Here is a 17,048-nt window from a genome sequence, read left to right on the forward strand (position 1 = left end):
TGACTCTCTGCGCTCATCTTTTCACTCATGTTTGCGGTTATTTGCTGATCGAAGTATGATGCTGTGTAACAGCTGCTTTGAACTGGGTAACCCTGCATGGGCGAGAGGCTTTGAGGTCAAAGCACAAAATACGATTAATCAGCTTTAACACATGTCAATACATGCGATTAAGCTAAAAGGTTTATCGCATTAATGTTGACAGCCCCACTTAAAACGTAACCAAAGAGTGAGTGAGTTGCTAGGTAACCAAGGAGTGAGTGAGTTAGTTGATGCCACCAACTAGGTGAGCAGTTTTAGCCTTTTCTCTGCCTACATCTCCCAGAATGCTGTGCGAATCTGGATCAGAGTCTGGTGAAATTATTGAATATTCTACCAGATGTATTATCCAGTGATACTGATCATGTTACACATTGATTGATTGACCAGTTTCAGTCTCTGCTTTTCCCTGGTTGTGTAAAAATGATTTGGGATGACGTTGGAGGCAGGACCGTCTCCATGTCACCGAATCTCTGACATGCAGGCCTGATGACAGACGCAGCCTGGTTGATCTTGTTGCTCGACATCTGATAGCCTTTCCTTCAGAAATGCTCCTCGCAGCACACACAGGACTGCCTGTGGTGTTTTGCTGTTTTTGGGGTTTTAATCAGTTTTAAAGAATTGGAAATGCCCTCTTCAGTTAAATCAGTAGATGATGGGAACATTTCCTCTCCTTTTTTGTTCATTTATCACTTCTGTTGGACCTGATTGTTCACATTTCCCCAAAGTCATCTCCCTACAGAGGACATTGTGATTATTTCTCACCTCATTTCGCAGATTATTCCTTTATCGAAGCCAGCGGAGATGACAAACAAAGAGGCACGGCTGCAGAAGCTGAATAGCCTGCATGAAGACAGGGGCTTGAATCAGATTTGCCGTGTTGACTGGCAGCACATCTGATAGACCCTGGAGCAGACCCGCAGATAAGCGCTGCATCTTTATGAAAAACAAGCCTGCTTCCTCCACACAGCAGTCACAATAAACAAGGCTGCCTGTCTGCTGCCTGGTCCTGCTCCCGCTGCCTGACAGGCTGCTCAGCAGCTACATCCTGACCTTGTTCCCCTCCGCTTCGTCCCTCACCAGACGCCACGACACTAAAAGTAGCTCAGAATCAGAATTAGTGCCTCACACACCGAATCAGTCTTTGCTTATGTGCGAAGCGCTAAAGCAGAAAGTCGGCTGCCTTGCCAAGTATTTACCCACAGCCTGGGCCGCAGTGTTTATTACGGCTGAAGCAGCTTGATGTTTCAAGGCAGCTTCCCAGAATTTCCCTCAGAACATATTTACATTAAGATGCCGTGTCAGCTTTTTCAGAGCTGCTCACAAACTGATGTCCTGTGTGAAACTGACAGCCAGTGGCGCTGTTTATTGAGTTCCTCCGTTTTGTTTGTTTTTACGTCTTTGGAGAAGATAAAATTCTCGCTGAAGGCCCCGGGACATTTTTCATCTGCTGCTATGAATACCAGTGAAAATGTTTCTAATCCCACTGCAGAACAAGGTTATCACTGAGCTCTGACACACTCCTTAAATTACGAGACCTTCTGTGTATTATTAGCTTCCTTCTTGGGAAAATGATGTGGTGGAGATTTGTCTGATACCCGGAGCCCTGAATCATGCTTGGAGGAACCTGGAGATGCACCAATCACAGATTTTAAAGTTGATTTCTGATGATCTTGTAAACTTCTGACCTACAAAAACTGATTTTAAGAACTACCATTAATAAAAAAAAACATCAGTATTTTTCTTCTTCCTGAATTAACTGAAAATTTACAACAAAATTAAGTTCAAATACAGGAAGATTTTTTCCCCCAAAACAATCTCAAATCACACAGCTGGCTTTCTCATGATCACCGAAAATCTACAAATACATTAAAATCATCCAGGTTATGGGATTAAGAAATATATAAAACCCAACAGAAAATAATTTCAGGATCATTTCTTTACTCCCTTGCAGAACAGATTATACCTCAATATTTCTTTATTTTCCTTTTTTGCCTTCCTGAAAATGTGATGAACCTCAAATCACAAGAAATTCCATATTTCTTTGTTTCTAGTCAAAAATAAATTGCTGTCCAACTTAATCTTTAAGAATTTCTCTGATTTCCTTTTATGCATTATGACAGATGTTTAAGTTGCTTTTCTGCTGTGTTTTATTGTGTTGTTTACTTTTGTCAGTAGTGCTGCGAAGAATGTGTCCAGTTAAAGTACACCTTTATGCAGATGATGTCATAGTTTACAGATTAGTTGTACAGATTGCATCACTGTGTACTTTAGTGTGGTTTGTTGGCCCTTATTATTCCATCTATCCATCCATTTTCTTACACCCTTGTCCCTCAGTGGGGTCAGGAGGTGCTGGTGCCTCTCCAGCTACCGAGAGACTGGGTCACCCTGGACAGGTCGCCAGTCTGTTGCAGGGCAACACAGAGACACACAGGACACACAACCATGCACACACACACTCACACCTAGGGGCAATTTGGAGAGGCCAATTAACCTGACAGTCATGTTTCTGGACTGTGGGAGGAAACCGGAGTACCCGGAGAAAACCCACCATGCACAGGGAGAACATGGAGACTCCATGCAGAAAGACCGGGGCCGGGAATCGAACCCAGAACCTTCTTGCTGCAAGGCAACAGCTCTACCAACTGCACCACTGTGCAGCCCGCCCTTATTAATCCTAGAGCGAATATATTTTTATGTGCACAGCTGAACTCTGCTCTCTTTTCAGTGTTTTTAACAGTTAAACATCGAGATGAAAGTTTAATGCTTTCAAACAATCAAAAAACTCTCCCAGTGAGATAAAAGCATTATATTTTTTTTCTCACTGTGAGAGTTTTTCTGTTATATATTATGTTATATGCTATGTATGTCAAATGTTTAGCTTGTAAGTCTGTGTCTCCTGGTTATTAAATAATGTTTAAATCTGTAACAAACCCTGTTTTCTTCCAGGTGAACATGACATCAGACCTGGAAGGGAGCGACATGCTGGCGGAAAAGGCAGACCGGAGGGAGTTCATCGACCTGTTGACCAAGATGCTGACTATCGACGCTGACAAGAGAATCACCCCCATCGAAACACTCAACCACCCCTTCGTTACCATGTCGCATCTCCTCGATTACCCTCACAGCACCCAGTACGCCCTTTTATTGCCGTTTGCACCGTTTCCGCGGTTGTGCGCCACGTGGGCTCACTCCTGCTCTGTCTGTGCAGCGTAAAGTCATGCTTCCAAAACATGGAGATCTGCAAGCGTCGTGTCAACATGTACGACACAGTCAACCAGAGCAAAACGCCCTTCATCACCCATGTGGCCCCCAGCACCTCCACCAACCTCACCATGACCTTCAACAACCAGCTGAACACTGTGCACAGCCAGGTGAGACTCGAAGGAGGCAGATCACTGAACTCATGAGTTGTGTCCTTATTATGACGATGACTTGCAAAAGTATTCACACCTCTGACACAAATTTTGATGAGTTTTATTGGGATTTAATGTGAAAGACCAGGAGTTCCCAAACCTTTCCATGCCTAATATCTCATAACTCTTGAAATAAGACAGAACTGATATAGGAGCTTGTTTAAAATGAATAATTTATTTAATATGAAAGTTCCACTGTCAAATTATTTCACTTGTATTAGGACATTTTACCCATGTTATAAGTGAAATAATCTACCAGAGGAACCAGAAATAGACTTAAAATTCTTGGTAAGATTTTGTGTTTTTGCAGTGCGGGTATAAATACTTTTGGAGAAGCTGATTTATCGTTATTTATTTAAAATTTAAATTGTCAAATTTGAGCTTGACTAATAATTAGCACATATCAGAGTATTTGTTTGAGAATTACTAAAACAAAAGCCAATTAAAAAGCTACAAACTGTGTATTTTATAATCAGTAGTTCCTCATCTTCCCTGCCAGAAATGAGCCGTTTCTGCTGTCATTAGGTCCGTTCTTCCTGTTGTCAGTTTATCAGCCTCTCTCCATTTTGGTGCCTGGATTTCTGTCTGCCCAGAGTTTCTGTCTGTGGCCCGGTCCTGTGGGATTGTCACAAAGTGCTGATCACACACACGACAAGCCGCGCTTCCTGCTTGCCCAGCATCCCTGGGCTTCCAGGGCCTTAAGAATCCCTTCGCCAGGCTTCCTCGCGCTCCCGTCCGCGTCTGTCTTCTCTTCTTTCCTCCCGTTTGGCTGCGCTGAGCCTGTGGTGCTTTACCGCTCTGTTCCCCAACAATCTGTGAATCAAAACTGCTGACTTTTGGCTTGTGCAGGAATCACATAGCTTCTGGTTACAAGGTTTACCAGATTGTGCACAGCTACAAATCCAACTCTACCTTCGCTGTCGCCAGCTATACTGAATGAGCTCATATAAGCGGCAAAAACGTCGTCTTGCTGTGATTTAAATGCATCAACATTTCCTCCTGCCTGTCTTTCCTGCAACTGGCTCTCAGGGCAACTAAACAGGCTCGAGTTACTGATTTATTTTTCTCAACTCATTTGCAAAACTGGAGAGTGTTTTTGGCTTGTTCTTTGCTCCTTCTGTGCCTGTTTTTGATGAATGCCACAGAAAAATATTGATCATGTTTTCCCCTCCTAATGTTCATCACACTCTCTAAAGAGAGCAAATGAAAAATGAAAGCTCTGCTCCTACACACACCTAATGCAAAAAGCTAAAATTAGACGTTGTCTCATGGTACAAGTCCTCATCTGAACAGAAAAAAACCTTCCTTTTAAAAGTGTTTGTTTCCCAGAAGATATTCCACACGTCTAATGCTTAAAACATGCAGAAGTTACCAAATTTACATAACTATGCCATCACAGCTGACTGGAAATGTAATTCTGTCAATCGTAACCGAGATGGAAACTAGGCAGGAACCTTGTGACGTGTGATTTATTAACTTTTCCACACAGATTGACACTTTGTGTGAAAAGCTGATGTAGTTTTGCTCCAGGCTGATTTCTAAGATCACATGTCACATTTCAGTGGGAATAAGAAACATTTCTGCTTCTGTCAGGTTCATGTTGGCACTATGTCCGAACTTTACATGAACTCATCATGGACATGAGTATCACATTCACTTTTCACTGATGCAATTCAATCAATCCCTTTTTCCGGGTGCATTATTATTATTATTATTATTATTATTATTATTATTATTATTATTATTATTATTATTATTATTATTAATCAGTATAAAACTCTAGGGATTTTTAAAGCTAATAATTTGGTGCACAAGTTTGAAGAAAAAGTCAATTTGGTTAGAGGTGACTTTGAAATAATCATTTGAATTGTTCAGCATCATGATGCTGCCACCACCAGGCCTGATGCGCAGTAGTTGATTTAAGTTTAAGTCAAATAATAGTTCTTCTTTATTACATTTTTGCAGTGTACAACTATTCCTGGCAGCAAAACAGTCCCTCAGCATGATGCTGCTACCTTCTCTGGGTTTGGACGTCTTTTCTGATCATGAACGAAAGAATCTGGCTACATTTTTTTTGCTCTAATGCGTAATTGGGAAAGTTATTGAACATTTTCTGCAAAGAATATAAAAATATTGCGTTTAAGTGTCTTCTAACTCTCACCTGCAGGTGGCAGTATTTTTTACTTGAGTCAAGTAAGCGTGAATATTGCAAAATTGCAAAAGCAGTGATTTTGACTTAAACAAAATGTGTGTGTTGTTACTAATTTTACAATATTAGTTAGTAAAATTGGAAATATTTGCCAAATATTTGAAATATTTGTCAAATATTGCAAAATGTGTCGGTAGTAACACACAATCTGTGATTTTCATTGTAATCAAAAATCACAGATTTTGTGAAATAAATCAGTGATTCAGGCAGAATTATGTTAAATGACTAAACATTTATTTCGCTGCAATTGGAGACATTGAATGAACGTCTGTAAGCATTTGATCCTTTGTGCACCATTTTGCACTTGTGTGAATTATTTGAAATATTTAAATTTAAATTTTTTTGATCTTTCATTGGGGATGCAAACAAAATCCATAAACACGTCCAACCGATTCTTTCTTTTAAAATTCATTAAAATAACATATTTTCAGCCCACAACAAAACCAGAATGTATGACCAGCGCTGTAAATATTAATAAACACCCAGAAGCAATTTATTCTAGTAAAAACCGATACTGTGGTAAACAGCTCACATGATTCAACTGCATTTACTTTCAGGGGATTTTGTGTCATTGAGTTATTATTCATGCAACCGTGGCATTGATTGCATTTCCACTCACATCCTTTTTCTCCACCTAATTAATCAAATCAGCGGTTTGCATATTTTAAGATTCCTCTGCTCTGCCTGCTCCCAGGTTCTTCCTCTGGGTTTCATTATTTCTCTCCAGATTGTTTCAGTTGTAAGCTGATTCCATCCCACCTCCCTGTCATCCCCATCAGAACCTCCACCCTCATGACTTTTATTTTGGTCCCATCATTCCTTTAGGCCACCAACCTGGCTCCCTCCTCCACCAACAATGCCACCCTTTCCTTTGCCAGTCCTGACGTCTCCATACTAAACTACCAATCTGCACTCTACCAGCCCTCTGCCGCCTCCATGGCGGCTGTGGCCCAGAGGAGCATGCCGCTGCAGCCGGGGGCGCCGCAGCTCTGCGCCGCTCGGCCCGACCCCTTCCAGCAGGCGCTCATCGTCTGCCCTCCGGGATTCCAAGGTAACCACGTTAACGTCAGCATGGCAAAACTTCAGAATATCACTGCAGATTTTTTAGTTCAGGTGTTCAGAAAGGAAACTCAAATATTATTGTCACATTTGAATCTTTCAGGGCAAAGAAAATCTGAGCAAAAATGAAAAAAGCTGTTTTAAAATGATGGTTGCGTACATTAACCATCCTGGCTTCATGTGAAAATGTACTTACTTTATGAATTAAATGTAATCAACTATTTTAACGATTTAAACAGAAGAATGAAGACCTCAGAAAGCAGCACATCTGAAGTTATTCAAGATTACTTGAGTACATCTGGGTCATGAAGCAGGACAAAGATTTTCGAGTAGCCTAGTCAAATCCCGTTCTTAAATCCAGCTGTGAATTGCCTTGAACAGGCCATTAATGCAGAAAAATCCTCCAATGTAGATGAATTAAATCAGTTCATGAACCTAAAACTCCTCCTCAGCGACTTGTTACCTGTTAAACGCTGCTAGAGCTCAACCAGAGGAAAGTTACACTTTCAGTAATAAATGAAAGCATCATTTCAGAATTATGTTTTATATTTATAGAAACATCTCAGTGCAACAAAAAAAAAAGCAAATGAAGATTTAGAATTTTGTTAGATTCATATGTGAGTGTCTGCTGAGAGCAACGTCATTAACATCATCCACTAGTAGAATAAGCTGTCAAAGGTCATTGGGATTAAACTGGCAGTTCACAGAGTGCTATAGACGAGATTAATGGGAAGTTCAATGGAAGGAAAAACTGTCAAAAGAAAGCTTTTACAAGAAACAAGGATGACTTCAGTCAAGGTGCGAATATCTGATGAGAAAATTAATTATGTGTTTTAATTAAGATAGTTACCAAAATGAACAGAAATAAATGCTTTAATTATCTCACTCTGTGTGATGAATAAATATGTGAGCTTAACTTTTTGATACAAGAAACCATTTTTTCAATGATACTTTTATTTTCTCTTGATTCACCTGCATGATTTCAGCACACGAAGCAGAAATGCATAAACTCTGAGTTATTTTAACTCTGATCTGATCTGAGCGCCTTTCATGCTATTTTTATGACGTTCTTGGCTTGTGTTTTATTCATGAGCAGGTTTGCAGGCGTCCCCTTCCAAGCACACCAGTTACTCTGTCAGGATGGAGAACGCGGTTCCCATAGTGACGCAGGCTCCCGGTGCCCAACCTCTGCAGATCCAGCCTGGCCTCCTCACACAGGTAAGGGGCATATTCCCACATTTTAACTTTATTTATTTATTATAAGAAAGAAATCTGGCCTGGCTCAGCATAATTACTGTTTTACAGCAGGTTCCTCTGAAAACACACAAATATACATCACATCCCATTAATTAACACACAGAGACATACCAATTTACAAAACAGTTGAATATTTACACTGAACAGTGGTTGTAAAAAAAAAACACATTGAAGAAATGATGCATGATTCTTATTAAAAATTCTTATGTTGAGATTGACTTTATATGTTAGAAAATGATCTTTGGTCATAACAGTTTTTAAAGGCTGGTAGTGATAAGTGTCATAGTTGATTGGGTTTAAGCATCAGAGCAGAAAACCTTCATAATAATACAGTTTAATATTGCTGCACAAAGCATAATTTCAAAAAGTTAAAGCATTTGAATAAGAAAAACTATGAAATGAGGCGTTGTTATGAGTTTTTTAGGACTTATTGGGTTCCAAGATTTCATTAGAGAGCTGACAGATAAACATTGTTAAAAAATACAAAGTTAATTTAAAAAATCTGTTGTACTCAGAGCCGTTCAGGAATGGAATAAATCACATAAAAACAAGATTTTATCGTTAAAGGAGCACTGAAATTGTATTTTTATTTAATCGTATAGTATGACTTCTGACTAAATTTATGATATTATATGTTGATGTTGAAATGATCTCATGTGTTGCATGAATATTATTTGGGTTTGATCAGTTGGACCCCAGGAAGATCAGCTTTCTACTGTGGTGGAAACTAATGTTAATAAATAAACAAAAAAACTAAAGTATGATGGCATTAAGATAAATGTTTGAAACAGAAGATGTGGAATATGATCTAATTTTGAAATAAACATACATTTTTTGTTTCATCTTAGCAGATAAAGCTTGGTAAGTTAGCTTCATGACATTCAGATGCGTTCAGTCGTTGGGTTCCTTCTTTCCCACAATCCCTCAGTGGTGACTCTGGTTGAGGGAGGAAAACGCGGCCCCTGCCGGCAGCTGCTTCTTCCTGAGTGCGTTCAGGCCATCGCCCCCTCTGCTCTCACTCCTCTGTCTGGAAAGGTCCTGAAGTTTCAGCTGCTCCCGCTGCAGCGACTCCCGCTTGCACAGAAACACTGCTGGTGTCTTCCATCGCCGCTCCGCGTCTTTCTCCCTATGGAAATTTCCATGCAGGCTTTAAATATCCCTGAGAATCCTGGGAGTTTAAATCGTTCCCTTATCTCTAGTTAATCATCCAGTAGGCAGGCATGCGAGGAGCAGAGCTGCATGCGCTCGCCTGTGCACGTGCGTGTGTTTCTACGGTGAGTTAATCTGTCAGACACCAAATGGTGATTAGCTCCATGGCTGCTTCCAAGTCAGGCGCTCCAAATTACAGGCCTCCCAGGATCTCCAGAGGTCAGGGAGAAGCTGGGGTGAGGCAGCAAAAAGTCAGCAGCGCTTTCAGCAGCCAGTCCTACGACGGGGTGATAGGCCTCACTGAGAGAATAAAAAAATAAAATTACGAGAATAAAGTTGTGATAAAATAACAAAAAGTCAAATTATGAGAATAAAGTCTTGCTATGACTTTATTCTCGAAATATCATGACTTTCTTCCTGTAGTATCGTAACTATTCAGTAATAATATGATTTTATTATCACATGGCTTTATTCTTGTATTATTGCAACGTTTTTCCGTACAAGTTTATTCTCATAATTTTATGGCTTTATTCTTGTAACTATACATCTTTTAATTTTTTGTACTGTGGCCCTGATATTCCGCTGTAAGATCCAACCAAATAATGATTAAAATTGAGAGAAAAAGCAGTCTTATGTTGCAGTGATGTTCTTCCTCCGTGCCCTGCAGGTGTTCCTTGTCACCTCTGTCTGCACACATGTTAAACAAAGACAGGCAGTAGTTAACTGAAGCAGATGGCTTTTACAGGCCAGTGAGCAGAACACCTAATAACTGGGTATGTGGTGAGTGTGTTTATTCCTCTGCAGTGGGAGGTCTGAGCTCGCCTCTTGCTTGTTTACTGTTACCCACGGACTCTTTGCCCACCTTGAGCCAAGCCAAGGTTGGTCTCAAGCACCTGGCTGTGCAGAAACGGAGAGAGAGGGTGCAGCGAAGGTCGGGGGGTGAGCGGCTCTGAGCCGGGAGGCAGGGAAACCAGCGGGACCTTTATCTGGAGCAGGAATGCAGAAAATGTGGAAACAATTGGGGAGTGAGAGCCGGGGCTTTGAAAGGCCTGAGGTGACAAAGGGTTTCTCCCAGGCAGCCCGGGTCGCGGTGGGAGGCGGTGGGCCGCTGATGGTGATGGTGATGGTGGGCTCTGAGGAGAAAGAAAACAACCTCTTAACTGGGTTACCATTTCAGGGCAGACGAGCCAGTTACACAACGCAGACGGCGCGTGAGAAAGGCATGCAGAGTGGCAGGAATGGAGATAGAGCGAGCAGGAGACGGGCTGGACGTATTACAGTCTGTTAATGGGCCGCTGATAAAAGGGCCTGGATGTGGTCGGGATGTGAAGAACATCTCCAGAATGTTCCATTAGAGATGTCAGTCATTATGGCTGAGACAAAGCAGCCATGTTGCACCAGCTCCACCCCCAACCTTCAGCTCTGTGCAACCTGCCTCACACACAAAACAAACCAATCACATGCAACGATTACAGTACAGAAACACGGCCTGACAGAAGTGTTTTACCTCCTTACAGGGTTTTTTTTTTTTGATCAAATATTTCATATCATCAAAATTAAACAATGAGAATCAGAACCTCTAAATCTGAGACATTGGTCTTGAGGCTGGAAAGGTTGGGACTGAGGTTCTGCTCCAAATGGAAGAGTTAAAGGTCCAATCACACTGGCGGATTGGGCTTCTGAGCCTGGAAACCCAATCTGCCTATCCATTAGAAATAAATAAAAGCATTTCACCCAACAAGTCAGATAAAAGATAACCTGAGTAAATATAAACTGTAGTTTACATTTCATTAATTGACAGCTTGGAGCAGACATCTGGTTGTTTAGCCTTTAGCACCAGCAGCTAACGCCACAGATTCTGATAGCTTGAGATTCTCGTGGAGAGATATTTGTAGTTTTTGAGTTGTTCCGTGTTGGACTTGCAGTCTCAAACTGATAGCTGAACTTTCTCCTTCAAGACTTTCTTGTAATTGAAAAGAAAATGTGAGTCCTTCAGAATCAATCCTCTTCAAGCCCCAGACCGTCACTCTGCCACCGCGACGGCTGTGCTTTGTTTTTCGTCTTTTTGCCAACTTCTTGGCGTCCAACTGCTGCTTTTTTATTAGTTTTTTGAGATGAGAAATTGAACCAAAAAAGTGGGTAATCCTGGTTAGTAAGTGATTTTGGATGGATGTTTTTTCCTAAATGAATGGAATCATCATTCTGTGTTTACTTAGGTTGTCTTAAAGTGAAAGTAGTTGATCTGAAGCATGTAGCTGTGACCACAAAGCAGAAAAAGCTCTGAAGACATTTCTGCAACACATACTGATGGTGTTGTAAATAGATGCATAAACGCTATTAAAGGAACAATTCATTAGCCCTGACATTAAAGTGCTAATCAATAGAGCTGCATTAAACTGCTAGGGCTACACACACACACACACACACACACACACACACACACACACACACACACACACACACACACACACACACACACACACACACGCACACAGGCGTGTTCAGACACACATGGCACATCTGCAGGCAGATTACGCCTGATAGGTCTCTGCTTCTGCATAAGAAATTCAAAGAAGACTCTTTCAGAGCAACCTGAAGAGAGGTAGGAATCTAATTAGAGCGCTGGTTGATTTGACACACATCACACACATAATCACAGGCAAGCATCACACACTCAGCTGCTCATGTTCGCACCCAGACACACACACGCACTCAAAAAAAGGATCTGAGGTGTCTTTATTAGGTCCGGCCCTGCGCTCTCTTCTTGATGGATGTCTCCCTCACATTGACAAACTTTATCAGATATTTTCCCTCTAGCTACTCTAGTTGGAGTTTAATGTTACCACTTGTGCTTTTTGAAAAGAAACCACCATTTTCTCATGCTACATTATTTAAAATATTTAAATACCAACATAAAAAACAAAAATGGTCAGATTTTTGCTCCTGCCTGTTGCTGTTCAGGCGACACTTCACATAATTTTAGATTTCCTTCTTTTGGATTGGAGTAGAGCATCTGTGAACTTACGTTTCCAGGTTTTGTCCCAGATTCTTTATTGTATTGATGTCAGGACTTTGACTAGGCCATTCTAGGATGGAAGCCATCCCATATCATCTCTGGCTCTATATTTAGGATGGTGGTCCAGCAGCCTCTCACAGGTTTTCCTCTCGGATTGATCTGGATTTATCTCCATCTCTCTTTCCATCACCTCTGACAAACAGTTTGTTTCTGGCAGTGGAATAATTAGGCCTTCACTTCATATTCAAACCTATGTGTAAAATAAATACGCTGTGTATTTGCATTGAATGCCCAGTAATAAGACATGTTTAATGCTAGAATTAGTTTACTGTAAAACATTATGCATTGCTATGTGTTAGCATTACTTCAAATGCCAGTAAAATACATAGAATTTTTTTGTTATTTTGCATATTACCTGGCCAGCTTTCAGTTTTCTGTCTCCTTGTTGTGACCTTTAAACCGTCGGTCTGACCCGGGTTCTGTCTCTGCAGCAGGCCTGGCCCAGCGGCACCCAGCAGATCCTGCTGCCTCCAGCGTGGCAGCAGCTCACCCACACCTCCGTCCAGCACGCCGCCGTCATCCCAGACTCCATGGGCAGCACACAGACTCTCGCCAACTGGAGGTAAACACTTCAGTAGTTTCTACACGGTCCATGCAGGTGATTGAAAATGCTCAAGGTTTGGAAAGTTCTTGGTATCCGTCTAAAGTCCTTGAACATTCTTGATTTTCCAACTGCAGTGTTTTATAATACACTGACATTTAATTAAAAAACTAATTTTGTAAAGCGTTATTTACAGTTGAAACCAGATTTTATTATACACCTAATAAAAAGACACACATTTTTTTCTCACTGTAAAGTTAAATGAGAATAAACTTTTCCTGTTTTAGGCCAGTTCATAAAACCAAAATAATTTATATGTTTAAGAGATTTTTTGTTACTTTCTTTGTAAATTATGCTTAAGCATGTAATTAACACAATTTGCTTGGTTTGTTTCAATTTACTTAATATTTATTATTCCTAATGGCTCAATTACTTATTGATCTGTGTAACAGAAATAAAGGTCGGATTGTATTTCATACATTAAACAATGTTTTTTAAATTGGGGACTTTTTTTGTTGAATTAGTGTTTTGTGTGCAGGTTGTGTGAGAAGGAGAATTGAAATCATAAAATGTTGCTGTATTTCAGTTTACGTTGTCTCTGCTGCAGGATGTACAATACTACCACAAGACATTATTAATAATCTTAATGAACGATATAATATGTGGATTGAAACTGTCTTTCTTTAGTACATTTGTGTTGTTTTTTATTTCCAAACTGATGCATTAACTCAGGAATCTTTGCTTCTTTAGTAACTTAATCTTCAGATGAGATCATGTGCTGGTTGACCTCAGAGAAATGGAGGATATGCTGTATCTACATAGAGACGCCAGGCAGAGTGCAGCCTGTCACTGAAGTTAATTGATGAATGGGAGGCTAGATGGAAGCAGGATAGAGGGACATATACGTACAGATATATAATGTGCATGCATGGGAGGTTGCCGGGGCGATTGGATCCATTCAGGGCTGCCCGTCTGTGGGAAGTCAGCCCCCGCCCTGCCACTCCTTCCCCTCCTGTCCAGTCGCAGCTCTGTAGTCCTCAGAGAGAAGATCGGGAAAGTGTCGCACTTCCTCTGCAGAGCTATCGCTCCACAGCTGCTGGTGTCAGCTCCTCTGCCCTCCCTCTCTGCTCTCCTCTCGTTTTTTAGCCTCTTCAGAAAAGAGACCCGCTGCCACCTACTGGCTTCACTGTGAAATACTGTGTTCCTGCCAATGTTTACTGATTTGTATCATTATTTTTGCAGATCTATCTGATACTTTTTCTGCTCCTGAATAAAATAAAATATAATTGAAAATGTAAATATATTTTATCAATTCAGTTAAATTTTTTTTAACTCGTATAGATTTCATTTGGTAAGTTTAACAATTATGGTTTACAGCTTAAGAAAACCAAAAGATTACATTACATCAAATAAAAAATCTGAAATAAAAGAAAACAAGGCATGTAAGCCACAGACAATCATTCTTAGAAAGAAGTGTATTAATGGAAGGATTAGTGGAAGGAAAAAATTTGGTAGTCACAGATGGATCCATGACATGAGCTGCAACTGTGAGCTCATCTTGTAAACAAGACCTCAACATAGCTAATGAGTTAGCTAATGAGTTAGCTAACGTTAACGCCAACAACACAGAACAGCAAATCTTTCTTGTTTGCTCTTAATGGTCATTAACCAGAACTTCAACAGATATCAAACTTTACTCAAGTGGAAGCTTACAATACAGTCAAGTAAATTAGTGCTTTAGGATGAATTCATCCAGAAAAATTAATTTAGGGGAAGCCGCATGTTAGCACAAAGCGCTAAGCTAAAGTGTAGCTCCACTATTTGTGCATTTACAGATTAGCAAAAGTGTACCTACCACTAATGATGTGGAATTAATGTATGTATGTTTGTTTCGCTACTTAAAATGAAACAACTTTCAAATAGTATTCTAGTTGATTGAGATGAATGTGCATCATTTGTGTCATTCTGCAGGAATTCCCATCCTCATGGGAGCCATTATAATCCCATCATGCAGCAGCCAGCCTTGCTGACTGGTCATGTCACGCTCCCATCAAACCAGACTCTCAACGTGGGCGTGGCTCATGTCATGAGGCAGTCATCCACCAATAACAACTCCTCTTCCAAAAAGACCAAACAGCACCAGATGTCGACCAGGTATGCAAACTACTGATGAAGTATTTCTAAAGGAATTTATAGGGATAAAGGGGCAGTATTATGTAATATCAATTTGTTTAGCTTTACATCCTGTTATGATGTTATTCCCTCATTAAAAACATACCTGGATTTTTGCCTTGATGTTTTCATGCATGTTTGAGGAATCCTTTAATCTCCATGGCAACCATTCAGCTGTGCATAACGCCTGGCTGGACCTAGCCCCGCCTTTGAGACGTAGCTCCTCCTCACAGCTGCAGCTTCCAAACTATGAGCTTCTGCCTCACGGAGGCCCCTCGAACTACCCCACACTGCTCCTTCAGACTAGCCAGCAGCAATTAGCAAACACCTGGTAGAAACGGGGCATCTGCTGAGCTCATCGGAGGAGCTACTTCTCAGATCAATGCTAATAGTTAAAGGGTTGATCGAGGAGCCATGTTGTGATGACTTCCTAAAGGCGGAGTTTCAGAAAGAGCAGACGTTTCTAAAGAGACAGAGACTCAATTTCAAGGTTTTAAATTATGAAATATAATTCCTTTTAAGTCATTTTTGTTATATTTAGAATTTTTAAAACAGCTAACGATAACACTGTTACTTGAATGTTCTATAAAATGGCACTAAGTACATAGTACTGCCCCTTTAATGCTCCTGAATCTTCAGCCTCAGTGGCCTGATCTCTCGCCTCCGCCCCTGTTTTTCCAAGGAACGTGTCGACCTACGAGGTGTCGTCCTCCCAGATGGTGCTGTCGCCGCAGCGATCCAAGCGGGTGAAGGAGAACACGCCCCCCCGCTGCGCCGTGCTACAGAACGGGTCGGCGTCCCACTGCCCACCGGCGCAGGGCTGCGCTGGAGGAGGGTGGGGCGCCAACGAAGCAGAGCAGGCTTCCAGCACCACCCGCGACCATCAGCACCAGCACCATGTCCCCAGACAGACCATCATCATCCCCGACACGCCCAGCCCCGCCGTCAGCATCATCACCATCAGCAGCGACTCAGAGGACGACGACCAGAAGCAGAACAACGGGTCGGTCCGGGTTTTTTCCTTCAGCGAGAAACTGCAACATAATTAAGAAAACCGATAAGATTTTAGGGTTAAATTATTATAATTTTTTTTTTTTTACAAATTTTGTTAGACATTAAATTCTCTCAGTAATTATTGTGATAAACAATAATGTTATTGTTTTGAGACCATTTTCAAGTAATATGTTGATTATGTCCCTCTTAAACACCAATAAACTTTAATTTAGTAAAGAACCCATAACACTGGAATTAGAAGATGTTTAAAATATCCAAAATAAGATGCAACAAATAAAAACAACATTTATAACAGAAATTAAAAACCACACACAAGGAGAACCATCAGTAAAATGGATTGTATCGTGACGTGTCATAAACTAAAATTAGCCAAAATAATTAAAAGTTCATAGCAACTCGGAGCAATATGAAAGGTCGTCTGCTCTCTTTCTTTCCTATTTCAAAGACTGGGAACAAATTGAGAATCGAAATATGTTAAACATTCCTCCTAACTCTTTGTCTGTTTTCTGCAGCTCGTCTTCCAAGCACAGAAAGAACGTCATCAGCTGTGTGACGGTCCATGATTCCCCAGAGTCAGACTGCTCCAGCCACAACAGCCCCTACAGCCTGGAGTCCAGACCCCACAACCACAACAACAACAACAGCTACGACACGAAAACCACCATCCTGGACAACTACAACAATGGGAACCCTCGCACAATCATCATCCCTCCGCTCAAGACGCAGAACAGTGAGGTGCCCAGCGAATGTGAGCGGCTGATGCCAGGTAAACGCCGCTTTAATAATTCAGATAAAGGTAAAAGTTGCTGCTTTGCAGGTGAACAGATTTATTTATTTTTCTACTGAACAGATGGACTGAATCATCAGAATATAGCTTACAAGTTTAAATCCTCCAATGGAGTGACATTGGGCAATAATCACATACCAGGCGGCGTGGCCGGGGGCGTGGCCTATCGACAGCAGCGCTCAGGACCACACCCACTTCAGCAGCAGCCACTCAATCTCAGCCAGGTACAGTAACAGCAAACAATCAATGTAACTGATCAATACCATGTTGTTTTGATTATGCTCCCTCATGGCAATATTTACAAGGTACACATTATGGAAAATTCACACTTT

General features: G+C 41.1%; 1 protein-coding gene across 3 annotated transcripts in view; it reads left to right on the forward strand.

The window, feature by feature from the left end:
- The window catches only part of hipk2 (homeodomain interacting protein kinase 2), a 101,982-nt gene that overhangs the window by 75,371 nt on the left and 9,563 nt on the right, over positions 1–17,048 (forward strand). Inside the window, exons 6-14 of one of the 3 annotated variants that reach the window (XM_081608352.1) lie at positions 2,986–3,170; positions 3,248–3,410; positions 6,487–6,712; positions 7,817–7,938; positions 12,637–12,764; positions 14,715–14,897; positions 15,598–15,918; positions 16,442–16,695; positions 16,780–16,940. In XM_081608352.1, coding sequence (XP_081464478.1) covers positions 2,986–3,170; positions 3,248–3,410; positions 6,487–6,712; positions 7,817–7,938; positions 12,637–12,764; positions 14,715–14,897; positions 15,598–15,918; positions 16,442–16,695; positions 16,780–16,940 — 1,743 coding nt within the window. Of the gene's footprint in view, positions 1–2,985; positions 3,171–3,247; positions 3,411–6,486; positions 6,713–7,816; positions 7,939–12,633; positions 12,765–14,714; positions 14,898–15,597; positions 15,919–16,441; positions 16,696–16,779; positions 16,941–17,048 lie in introns of all 3 variants that reach the window. The other 2 variants (XM_008436538.3, XM_008436537.3) reach the window with 2 other exon arrangements.

Source organism: Poecilia reticulata, chromosome 6, assembly GCF_904066995.2.
Source record: "Poecilia reticulata chromosome 6, P_reticulata-male-v2, whole genome shotgun sequence".
Lineage (NCBI taxonomy): Eukaryota > Metazoa > Chordata > Actinopteri > Cyprinodontiformes > Poeciliidae > Poecilia > Poecilia reticulata.